Source organism: Erythrolamprus reginae, chromosome 2 (assembly GCF_031021105.1).
Source record: "Erythrolamprus reginae isolate rEryReg1 chromosome 2, rEryReg1.hap1, whole genome shotgun sequence".
In the NCBI taxonomy this organism is placed as follows: Eukaryota; Metazoa; Chordata; class Lepidosauria; order Squamata; family Dipsadidae; genus Erythrolamprus; species Erythrolamprus reginae.
This window is the reverse complement of record NC_091951.1, coordinates 94,554,667-94,568,126: the sequence shown is the minus strand read 5'-3', so window position 1 is coordinate 94,568,126 and position 13,460 is coordinate 94,554,667. Positions and strand designations below refer to the sequence as shown.

General features: G+C 40.2%; 1 protein-coding gene across 1 annotated transcript in view; it reads right to left on the bottom strand.

Annotated features, from left to right (window-relative positions):
- Positions 1 to 13,460, bottom strand: part of CACNA2D2 (calcium voltage-gated channel auxiliary subunit alpha2delta 2) — a 731,412-nt gene that overhangs the window by 248,830 nt on the left and 469,122 nt on the right. Inside the window, exon 4 of the mRNA XM_070735804.1 lies at positions 6,143 to 6,187. Within this exon, the coding sequence (XP_070591905.1) occupies positions 6,143 to 6,187 (45 nt within the window). The remainder of the gene's footprint in view (positions 1 to 6,142; positions 6,188 to 13,460) is intronic.

Here is a 13,460-nt window from a genome sequence, read left to right as displayed (position 1 = left end):
AAAGGATCCTCATCATCCTCTATATCCTCATATTCATCCTGGGAGGAATCTGAATCATCCTGAATAGGAGCTCTAACCGCTGGGGAAGAACCCAAAGGGCGGGAGGAACGAGAAGGAGGAAGAGGTAAGGGAAGCTCATTGATGGTGGAGAGTTTGGCATCAATGGCTTTGGACAGCACAGCAAATATAGACTGGAACTCAGGAGGTAAACTGGAAATATCAGCAGAAATGGCAGAAGAATCCCTAAAGGCCTGGGAGGATCCTGGCTGGGGGGAATCTTCAATAATATCTGGTTCCTCTGGACCTATGCCCCATAGGTTAGGTTGGGGTCTGTCTAGGTTTGGCTCATCCAGAGATAACACAGGGACCCCAGAAGGAGGTAGACTAGAAGCCTCTGGGGGGTCTTGACTACTGATTACTTGGGCCTGCACTTTCAAACGTTTTGCTGATTTGTCATGGATCTTTTGTAGGGCTAGGTCCCTTCTCTTCTCGGCCCTGGTGACCTTGGTCGAGGGGCGGGCCCCTGGAGAAGAGGAGGAAGAGGCCTGGGGGATACTAGTAATCTCATCGCCTGTAGGCCTGGCCTCTCTGGGACCTTTAGTTGTGCCTCTCTTGGGAAAAGTAGCCATAGTCTGACAATTAACAGAAGACAAGGCTGAGCCAATAACTGAATAATAAGGAGAAGAATTTCAAGGACTTCCCAAGAGGAATGGATCCTGCTTCGAGGCCTCGAAGCTGCTGAAACTTGAGGACAATCTGGGCAAACCCAGAGTTCGTGCCCCCAAATCCAGCGGGGCCAGCCTCCCTAAACTTTATAATTAAGTAAACCAAGGCACTCTGGTTGGAGGCTTAGCCGGTGGAGAATTTAGCCTGGGACCCCCAAGGCCCGCTCCGGGATCCACGCGGTGGACTGAGGCCTACGCGGCTGGCAGGAGGCCAACACGAGAGGCCTAGATTTAAAAAGGGCGCGAAGGCCTTCGCGCCGAAAAAATCGCTCCGTAATTACTTAAGGGGGAAGCGATCGACTAAGTCCAGGAGACTAGAGGGCGTCTCACTCCGCAGGAGGTATTTCTTAAGCCCTTAAATATTTTGTATACAATAAATAATCAATAATTCAATAGATTAATACTTGCACCAGGACCTCCAGGCCAAAGGATTAGAAGAATCCACAAGCGGCCGCAGGAATCGTAACCGGCAAAACCGCCGGGGGAAAAACGAAACCGCAACTTCTCCAAGGAAAAAAGCCGAGCCGCAAACGGCTGGCGCTATTAGTGCAAGTAAATAATAATGATAAAGCAAATCTTACTAATTTTGAAGAAAAGGATCGAAGGGAAGGTGTTAGTATGTTGAACGAGCTATCACAATACAACCGCAGGATATGCGAACTGAGCGAATTCTGGGGAAGGGGCGGATCCGGCAAGCTTTTTTAATACTAGGCTCAGTTCCACCGGATTGGACATGAGCAACCCATGTGACTGCTGGACCCGCTCCTTCAGTACGGAGAATACAGTAGCTACTGTTTTACAAGGAATAAGGCTTAAATTATATCAATAATGTTGGCTGACCTTAGAAATCCATTTATTATTAAACCAATCAACTGCAAGCAGTGTTTCTCTAGGAACTCTTACATTTTTGCCCTTTATAACTCCATAAATTTTCAACAGCAAGGGAACAGGCACGCCAAGAATAGAGATTTATTGCCATGTGTTCTAAGCTGCTAATGATTATGCACATTGTTGTGAGAAAACACAGAAGGAGAGAGAGATGGGGGAAGTGAATTAGACTAACAGTAGTAGTAGCAGGAGTAACAGCTCTGGTCTCGCATGCTACAGGTTTTGCATTCAAAGGCACAGTCATCGGCTGAGGAATTTAAGCAAGGCTGAACACAAATGAGAAAAAAAAATCATAATGAAGAAAGTGAATGAGAAGGAACAGAGAAGACGAGATTGTTTTCAGAGGAAGGAGATTTCTTACTTAGAAGATAGTGTTAGATTCCCTTGTACAGGTGAGTTTTTAATAAGAGGAATGGTAAAAATGGCGGGAGTAGTGGGGAGGGACTTGGTCAAACTTTAGGAACTGAATAAGCTGTTTAGCTAAAAGATTGCCTTGTCTCTTGCCTATCCTTTCACCTTCCTTATATTTATGTTTGTGAAATAAACTTAATAATCAACCTCTGTAGGCATCCCTGTAAAACAGTTTTGAGACGACATCCTACTCCAGTATAAAACCTATCTAACTCCCTTTTTATGATCCTGTAATTTGGGTTAGAGCTGGGGTTATTTAGCCCATAACAGTAGCTTTAGCATTAACCTTCTATACTGCTGCGGTTATCAGCTATGACTTTTTCCGGTAGAAATCTGAGAACATACGATTCCATTGCATAGACCTCTAGCTTCATTGTTCTCCTAAGAAAATGGGCTGATCATTCAATTTTCAGTCTGTGTTTGAGTTGGTGTTCAAACCTGTTCCTTGTCTATAGTTACCAAATTGGACATGTAGAATATTGGTCACTTCTCTCTTGCTATAATGTTCCTCTGATTATATGATGGCCTCCGTTTTTGCAACCATGTTTTCTATGAACTTTTCTTTATTGTCCAGGATTCCACATTTTTCATTTATAAAACACAAATGGAACAAATCTTGGACAGAATACATTGTACATGAAGAACTGATACCAACTGAATCATGACAGAAATACTACCATATTTTTTGGAGTATAAGACCCTGTTCCTCCCCAAAAAGTGGGTGAAAATTTAGATGTGTTTTATGGAATGAATACGGGCATTTCCCAAATTCGGGGTGCATCACTTTTCCACCCTCCCCGGTCCCCAGGAGTACTCTGTAGTTCTCTGCACATTCTGTTTTTGCCAAAAACAAGCCTGTTTTGGGGCTCCCAAGCCCTCTGTGCATTGCGTTTTCATCCTCCCCACCTCCCAGAAGCACTTTGCAGACCAAAAACAGGTGCATTTTTGGCAAAAATAGAGTGCTTCTGGGGGCTGGGGAGGACGAAAACATGACACGAAAAAACTATGTTTTCTTGTAAATTTAGGTGCGTCCTGTGTGTTTTACAGTCCAAAAAAATAGAGTAACTGGATGAATAATGTTAGTTCTATAGTCCAGTCTGCAAACTACAGGAATCCCCTTTAGTCCTCCATTAACATTATGAAGCTTAAAGACAGCTGCTTTCTCAATGGAGAGATCAGTGATTTGCACCTTCTCACAAAGTGGGCAATGACAACCCCTGTTCCTGTTTTTGCATACGATTTCTTTTTTTTCTCTGCCCTGATCTATTCTGAAAGCATCCCATAGCCAATCAAATGCAGTCAGTTCTGGATTGAGTTAAGCCAGGAGTGGATACTTGGGAGTAATTTTGAGCAGCATTCTCTCCAAGTGTTCATATTGCACGTAGTAACTAGCACAGGCCTATTTCCTTGGGGAACCAAAGCTCTCTAGTTTATACTTAACGTTCTGATTGCCAGAATTACAGGATGGCTGTGCCGGGAGGAGGGTAGAGAATTAGATTCTGTCTCTAATTAGATGTTTGCTCTTCATTTGAATTTCAGATGCTAGCTTTAATTTTAGAAACTTACCCAAGAAGCAAAATAACTTTCTCTAGCAAAGTGCACCTGGCTTCTTCAGTCTTTGTTTGATAGCTTGTCAATATTATGAAGTGAGCATGGAGTGGGGCCAGCCATTATCTCAGCACTTGAGAACCCAAACCTTTAGATCCACCTCTCAATTTTTAGGGACATCTCCCATGAGTACCCTCTAGATACACAGACTTCAGTTCTAGGATTCCTCAGTTAGTTTAACCATTATTGAAAATTCTAATATTTGAAATCTGCATATCTAAAAATTGCCCAGACTGGGAATGCTGTTTTAGAATCTCCATGCAATAAAGGAAGTATATCTAAACTGTCAAGAACATATAACAATATGTATCTACGTATTGTTGTGCGTATTATTATGTAATTAAGTAATTGTTAAGTCATCAGACTGGAAATTGGAGGCTGTGAGTTCTAGTCCTGTCTTGGGCACAAAGCCGGTTGGGTGACCTTAAGCCAGGGGTAGGTTCCACTTAACTTTGCCACCGGTTCGTATCGTGATGTTTCGCGATCCTTCATATAATTTTACTTCCGTGCATGCTAAGTAGCAGGATTTAGCCCGAAACACAGCTGAGGAACTGATCAGCTGCACTTTGGGTGAAGAAAGAAAGGTGAGTATTAACCCAGGGGCAGTGCCCTTTTTCAAGCAGCAAAAAAAGAGGGAAAAATTCACTAAAAATTGCACACAAAAGATGGCAGCGTCTACAGACCAGTACCGACCGTTGCATCACCAGTGGGTCACTTCGGGTGATCTGGTCCGAACCAGGAGGAACCCACCCCTGCTTTAAGCCATTCATTTTTTTTCACAGCCCCAGAAAGGAGAGAAGTTATTGCAAATAACTTCCCAAAAACTTGCCAAGAAAACTGCAGGAGCTAATACAGGTGGTGGCCAGGAGTGGCCAGGAGTCAACACTAACAATACAGGACAAAAATAAAAAAGAGAGTGGATCTAAATAAGATTTATTTAAAGAAGAGATTGGACAACCATTTGTCTGAAATGTTGCAGGATTTATTGTTTGAGCAGAAGGTTGGACTCCAAGACCTGCAAGGTTCCTTCCAACTCTGTCATTCTCTAACTGCTTGTAATAGATCATTGTAGCTTAACTGTACCCCAGGAAATGTAACCTGATGCAAGCTTTGTGAAAAGATCTAATTAATCTACCACTTGTATAAAGATCCATCTAATAAAGGAGAAAATTTACAGCTCACGGTTGAAATGAGAAGCCCTTGCTGCTCTCTGAACTTGGTTGTTTTCTTGCAGAGGTATCATTGCCCAAACCAGTGTTTCCCAACCTTGGCAACTTGAAGATATTTGGACTTCAACTCCCAGAATTCCACAGCCAGCGAATGCTGGCTGTGGAATTCTGGGAGTTGAAGTCCAAATATCTTCAAGTTGCCAAGGTTGGGAAACACTGGCCCAAACTACATAATATCATCAGCACTGAGAGCAGCAAGGACTCCTTGAAGATCCAACTATTTTTTTTTATAAGATATCATTTTTGGGTAGCTTAATTTTGTGAAGAGAGGGTAGATGAGATAATGACATCACAAACATTTGCAGGAGACCAAACATATCTCTTCAGCATACAAGGAGATAGAAAACAGATAGCTTATGGTAATGAATGGACAAGTAGTCACTAGCTTCTAAATTTGTATTTTAATTACAAAGGAAGAAGGTGGAGTATTTTTTTTGGTAACTTTAAGTTAGCAGTTTTATACACATGAACTCATATAAATATAAAACTTTTGGAGCTTCATAGTGCAACTATATAATTTTATTGTTAAAAGCAAGTCTCTTTAGGGACTGCTGGATTTCTTCCCAGATACAAAATTTCAATGTGGATTTAGTATTTGATGTAAGCAACAATGACAGTATATATTTTCAATCAATTAACAATGGTTTAGTTTTAGCATCTAAAACTTGTCTTCTCACTCTGCACCGTTTCTTTCATTATGGTTTCACTATGATATCCTAATGCTTAAATTTGTCTTATTTTACCATTCCTTATCCTGGAAAATAAATGTATTGTTACAATATTTGATAAGACTACATGGGAAGATTTTAGCACTTCTAAACTGAAGAATGGAGGGAGAGCGGCAAAAAAACACCCCAAAACCAAAACCAACAAAGTAAAAAACCCTCAATTAACCAAGCAAGGAAGCAATGAGAATTTGAACCATGAAATAAAACTGTGAATCCATTTCAAAATGTAACAAAACTTACACACATATATATTCTTGTTCTCTTCTTCAACGTACCTCCCTGAAATCACCAAGACTGATGAGCAATTTTTTGTCCTACTTCTGTTCTTTGAAATTTCTCCATGTTGAAATGTAGTTAAATGTTTACAACTTCCTTTCCATTACCAATTGATGAAGAGCTGTAGGTTTGCAGCGCCACAACTTACTTTTCGCCCTCTTAAGCCCGTTAAATGAATATAAACTTTGAACAACTGTAGCAAAGAAAACCCTACAGAAATGAATACAGAATCCATTTACCCTGTAAATCAAAAGCAATACAATTGGAAGATACTTACGTATTCTGTATCAGCCTTGGAGTCATAATATTCAATATCTTCCTCCTGCAGATTAAAAGAAATAGGTGTGATAAATACAATGCAGGCTTCCAGAAAGATTTTTCTTTTCCATGATAAGATTCCTAAATATTAGATGGATCCAAATATCATATAGGACCATGGGTCCTATATGATAGGAATTATCACAACACTTTAGGAGATTCTTTTGAAGCAAACTGATCGTAGGCTGAATTTGTGATTGGATTTTATTGATGGGTGAAGGAACAATACTAGGACATATGTCTGGCAGGAGATTCCCTAGAGGCAGCTGCAACTTCACCACTTTTCCTTCTGGCTTTTCAGTGTTGAATAGCTCATCATACTAAGCCAGGGACACTCCATATTTCTTTTGATCTATATATGTCATTTGGATATGAATCAGTAGAAACATCAGAGCTTTTGAGAATATGCTTGCCATGAAAGATGCTTATTGACCCAGTAGCTGTATGAACAGTATGATCAGTTCCAGAATAGAATAGAATAGAATAGAATAGAATTTTATTGGCCAAGTATGATTGGACACACAAGGAATTTCTCTTGGTGCATATGTTCTCAGTGTACATAAAAGAAAAAATACGTTTGTCAAGAATCATAAGGTACAACACAATAATAGTCTGGGTACAAATAAACAATGAAATCAGGAACCAGTCAATATAAATTGTAGGGATACAAGCCACAAAGCTACATTCATACAATCATTTGTGGGAGGAGATGGGTGATGGGAACGATGAGAAGATTAATAGTAGTACAGTATAGACTTAGTAAATAGTTTGACAGTGTTGAGGGAATTATTTGTTTAGCAGAGAGATGGTGTTTAGGAAAAAAACTGTTCTTGTGTTCTGTAGTGTTGCCTTGAAGGTAAGAGTTGAAACAGTTTGTGTCCAGGATGTGAGGTGCCTGTAAATATTTTCATAGCCCTCTTTTTGACTTGTGCAGTATTCAGGTCCTCAATGGAAGGCAGGTTGGTAGCAACTGTTTTTTCTGAAGCTTTAATTTTCCTTTGTCTGTCTTGTTGGGTTGCAGAACCAAACCAGACAGTTATAGAGGTACAGATGACACCTTTATAAGAAGAAAAATGCTTGATGGCAGTGCATTGAGAGAGACGGGAACTAAGGCTCCCGTACACCAGAAAGGCTCTATGTTTAGAAGCTATTTTGTTGCAATCTAGTACTTTTAAGAGAAAATCTACTTAAGTGTAAACAAGATTTTTACTATTTATGTTGATTGCTTTATTTAGTATCCTATGACAATCACTGAGTATTGTATCTTATGATTATTATATTTTATGGTCATGATTTATCACTTGTTGCTTGCATGTACACTGAGAGCTTATGCACTGGGGACAAATCACTTGAGTGTCCAATCACACTTGGCCAATAAGAATTATCTTATCCTATCCTGTCCTGTCTTGTCCTGTTCTTGAAAGCCACATAGAAAATATTTAAATATATAAATGATTACAAACCATAGTAGCCACATACACAAACATGGCATGATAAAAAGAAGCCACACTATGGCGACATAGGTAGATATAGGTGAGCTATATCTACCTACCTATAGATATAGGTAGATATAGGTGGGCTCGGATAGCTTAAGAAATCACATCGAATGGAAGCAAATTACTAAATAAAAGCATACAAAATAATTGGCATGCTGCAGCTAAGTTCAAAGACATACCATTGTTAATCTATATGTACGATATACTGTACATAATTAAAGTAGGAAAATGAATGGGCTGTTTAAAATAAAATGAACAAATTTTGTCTTTACTCCCAGAAGACCAGCTTTCACTCATTATTTGCCTTTTTAAAAACTGCAGCAAGAATGAGGGCAGGTTGTGATGGGACTAGCTTAAAACCAAAAACAATAACTTCTTTTCTGAGCCGGAACAATGGTGATAAAAGTGCTATTAATAATTCTTTCCTCTCTTTGGAGAGCTGTCCTGTGAACAGATGATTCTACTTCCACTTCATGCCATCTCTGTTTTTTCATAATTCTACTCTACGATGTTTCCACATCATTCATATATCTGAATCTATTTATGTATTTGAAAGATATCTACTTCAGAATTCACGTTGAAGTACATATTTTAAATGATAGTGTTTGAAAATATTTGTATTTCAATACATCCTCTTACAACATTTGAATTGAGACAGGACTGTGTTAATGTTCAAAGATTTGCAACAACTTTGACTTGTTTATTTTATTTATTATGTCTGTACTTTGAACATTCAGACTGACTCACAATGATTTATAAGCAGATGCAACCAAATCCACTCAATTACAAAGAGAAAACAGTAACATAAACCAATAACTGATAAGCCAATATGGGAACCTTGAAGACCTTTTGAAAAAGTTATATTTTGATGTCCAACTAGTGAATTCCAACTCCATCTCTGAGAAGAAACATTTCCTCAAGGTGAGAGTAGGCAAGAAAAAAAACCACTATTGTTATTTTCTGCCTTCACATTTATGGGGAAAAATTCCTCACTGGGCATGAAAATGATGCATTGGTTGGTACCCTAAGGAGAAAGCAGTCCTAAAGAAACCTGGAAGCTCTAACACATACGTTACAATCAATATTTTGCATTGTATCTCAAAGCCTGTTGGAAATTTGATGCAGTGCCTATCACATTGGTTGTAGTTATTTTCACCAACCAGTGGAAATTCCAAATAATGTTACAAGAATGTAGTTTATTTCTGATCAGGACACTTTACAATCACAACTTGTGATGTTAGGATCACAACTGGCAAAGCTGGACAAAATGACCCTTGTGCATGTCCTTTACCAGGAGTTGTAATTCCAGAAAGACTCCTAAATCTTTCCCTATCTCATTACAAATACTACTGAATTCAAGGACTACATTTCCAAAGGTCATATGAGTAGTTTATAATATTCCTCCTCCTAATTATGATTCTTTGAATGTACAAGAAGCATGGAATATATTCTTAGCCCTTAAAAAGAATGTCTACTAACAGTGGAGATCTTAGACATTGTCCTTCCTTTTACTCAGAACATCTAAACAGGCAATAAAATACTAGTGATTGAATTCATAACTCCAAAGAAGAATTGCATGCCATTAACGATGCAGTATTTAAAAACTATTTGCATAGAAAGCTGTGTTCTAATTTCTCTTCTATGGTAGGATACCCAGCAGCTGATAAAATTCATAAAGGGACCGGTAATTCAGAGAGCAGCAATGCTGTCAAAATATAATGCTCTATTCTATCAAAAGGAGTAATTAAAGGGCACTCAGAGTTTGTATTCCACTGACAAGAATGGAGTCAGGCTGAAGCTGCAGTGGCCACGTGCTCTCTTCTGCAAATCCATCAGCATCATCACAGCTCCAAGGGCATCCATCAGTGGTGGGGACATTCTCAGTTCCTTATTAGAAAAGGACATTCTTCTGGATTCTTCTGCAAGGATTTATTTATTTTATTTTTATTTATTTATTTGTCAGGTACGTATAGGTGGTATACAAAGATATAATAATATTTATATATACAGTATATGATACTAGTAAAAAGGAAACATTAGGACAGGGGGTGGAGAGCACTCTGGTGCATTTATGCATGCCCCTAACTGGCCTCTTAGGAATCGGGAGAGGTCAACAGTGGATAGTCAAAGTGTAACCTTTTGGGTGTTAGGTGATGATACTACAGAGTCTGGTAGTGAGTTACATGCATCAACTACTTGGTTACTAAAGTCGTTTGGAGATTCCAAGGTATTCAGGAAATTGTATTTAAAACATGTAAAAAACTGTATTCTTCAGCTTATTTAAATCCTCGGGATTATAGGCCACATACTATATGAAATGAATAGATACACTTTTCTTCTCCTGGAAACCAAAGAAAGGCAAGGCTAAGAACATGTTTTCCAAGCCATTTCTTCCCAGCACTGTCTTTTATCCTGCAAAGGGTTAGGGTCCTTGGGAACTTTAAGGTTACATGGTTACATAAAATTTCTTTTAAGAAGTTAATTTTCTGTCCATGTAACCTTAAAGACTAATGAATGGGGAAAAGATTTCAGATGGAATGCATCTCTTTCCATAAGAAGGATCATGGCCATATTCAAGGAGCCAGTTCTATTACTAGATCACCTCGAGGCTCGACTACTGTAACGCTCTCTACATGGGGCTACCCTTGAAAAGTGTTCGGAAACTTCAGATCGTGCAGAATGCAGCTGCGAGAGCAATCATGGGCTTCTCTAAATATGCCCATGTCACACCAACACTCCGCAGTCTGCATTGGTTGCCGATCAGTTTCCGGTCACAATTCAAAGTTTTGGTTATGACCTATAAAGCCCTTCATGGCACCAGACCAGATTACCTCAGGGACCACCTTCTGCCGCATGAATCCCAGCGACCAGTTAGGTCCCACAGAGTGGGTCTTCTCCGAGTCCCGTCAACTAAACAATGTTGCTTGGCGGGTCCCAGGGGAAGAGCCTTCTCTGTGGCGGCCCCGGCCCTCTGGAACCAACTCCCCCCAGAGATTAGAATTGCCCCCACCCTCCTTGCCTTTCGTAAGCTACTTAAAACCCACCTCTGCCGCCAGACATGGGGGAATTAAGATTTCTTCTCCCCCTAGGCCGTTACAATGGTATGTATGGTATGTTTGTATGTGTGTTTGGTTTTGTATATTAAGGGGTTTTAAATTTGCTTTTAGTATTGGATTATTATTGTATACTGTCTATGATTGCTGTTAGCCACCCCGAGTTTTCGGAGAGGGGCGGCATATAAATCCAATAAAACTTGAAACTTGAAACTGTGCTCTGATGGGCCATCATTTCAGAGATATTTTCTTACCTAAAGAATGACCAGGGGTGCACAAAAAAAAGAAGAAGAAGAAAACAATGGGATTGGGAGCAAATTATGACTTCCTGTTGAGTTTTCTCATGAGAAGCTGGCAGAGAATGTCTGAACTTTTCCTCCTTCCCTTCTTTCCCTTCGCTTCCTCCCCTCCCCTGGGATTGACTGGGAAACTGTTATGGAACATTAAAATTTTCTTGTGAATTCTTGTGATCACGGCAGCAGCCCAGCAGTGCAGTAGAAGGCAGTAGTACTGAAGCAGCCACCACTTCCCTAAATTTCATTCCCTCAAGAGTCATGGGTCTCAGATTTTGGAGATATTCTGTAAGATATTCTGTAAGATAGCCCATTTGAAGCAACTTGATTAAAAAACATTGCCCTCTGATGTGCTATTTTTCCCCGTTAAAGGTCACGACAATGAGAATTTTAGCAGTAGATACAGATACAGAGATATATAGACAGCTATATAGATATAGATGACAGGAAACAATGCCTTCCAAAATGTAGAACGCAGACAATATGTTTCCAATTTCAACACTAGTTTCTCCTCTTTTTCCAGTTATGCCCACAATATCACTGTTGTTGTTGTTCATAATAGTTTTGTCTTATCTGGATGCAGAGCCTGCTTGTTTTTGCACCGCACTTACTTGGCTCTTACAGTGAAGCTATCAGTGCATGATGCACAAAGGGTTTCGTTCATCAGCTGGCTTGTTGCAGGGCTTAAAGATGATTAGAACTGTGAGCGAGTGACCAGCCCAAGGTCAGAAAACTGACTTTCTCTGCCCGAGGGCTAAAATGATATTCTTCTGCTCTTTGCCCAACACTTTAGCCACTGCGCTATATATGTGCTGCACTGTGCTATACTCTAACTCTAACCCTTACCTAGGCATCACTGGGAGACCTAATATTTGGCTGACAGTGAGACAACTCAATTCACAGCTGTGAAGACAGCTTGAATCAACCAGAAGGTATTGAGGACATATTTCTGGATGCTCTCTTCCAACTGGATTGATCTAGCAGTGGATGGGGCATGCCCGCCCCCTATGTCAACTTTAATCACAGAGAGCAACAGACAGTTCCTTATAGGCACATACTGGCAGTAAATAGATAAAAAAGATTTTATTCTCAATGATATTCGTGACATTTACAAGAGTTCCTTAGCAAATCCCATGCAGAATAGCAACACCTGGTGAAAATAATTGTAATGATAACATCAATAAGAGTACAAGTCATAGCAACAATAAGAATAATATGAATAGAGCTGTGGTGACACAGTGGTTAGAGTGCAGTATTGAAGGTTAATTCTATGACTGCTGACTGCCAGCAGTTCGATCCTGATGGGCTCAAGGTTGACTCGGTCTTTACCATCCTTCAGAGATTGGTAAAATGAGAACCCAGATTGTTGGGGCAATATGCTGACTTTGTAAATCAGTCAGAACAGGGGTCCCCAACCTGCAGGCCATGGACCACTACCCGGCCATGGCTTGCTGGCTACCGGGTCACATGAGTGGCTGACCAGTGCACCCTCCACTCATGCTAGCATAGCACTGCACAGGCGTTACTGTCACCATAAGTACCATGTGGGAACTACCATCATGAGTGCCACACAAGCACTACCACTGCCTCAAGCACCATGTGTACTTGTGGCCCCATTTGCGTGTGCACATGCACAGGTAAAGGTAGCTATCCCCCCACAGCTACCAACCCAGAAAGGATGGGGAACCCTGGCTTAGAGAAGTGTTGTAAAACACTGTGCAGCAGTATATAAGTCTAAGTGCTACTGCTATTGCTAATACCAATTATATGTATAAAAATGCAAATAGTTTATGTACAAATAATTTCTACACAATTCTTATTCATATCCTACATTCAATAATACAGATAATAGATTTCATATGCACTACTGCAGAAATCAACCTAATACAGTGGTACCTCTATTTACGAACTTAATTTGTTCCTTGACCAGGGTCTTAAGTAGAAAAGATTGTAAGAAGAAGCAATTTTTCCCATAGGAATCAATGTAAAAGCAAATAATGTGTGCGATTGGGGAAACCACTGGGAGGGTGAAGGCCCTGTTTCCTCCCAGGAGATTCCTAGAGAGGCCCCACGGCTTTTCCAGTTACAGTTTTGGAGGCTTGGGTTTATAAGTGGAAAATGGTTCTTAAGAAGAGGCAAAAAAATATTGAACACCCGGTTCTTATCTAGAAAAGTTAGTAAGTAGAGGCGTTCTTAGATAGAGGTACCACTGTATTCCTATAACCGTGATGGTGAACCTATGGCACACGTGGCAGAGATGGCATGCAGAGGTCTCTCTGCTGGCATGCGTGCTGTTGTCCCAGGTCAGATCTCTGTGGTGTTTCTTTCATAAGCTTCTGTTTCCCTGCAAACAATGAAACAGAAGTTCATGAAAGAAAAATATCTTACCTCTTGCTGCGCTGCGGGTGTCGGGATGCCCCGCCTCCCACCAGCCA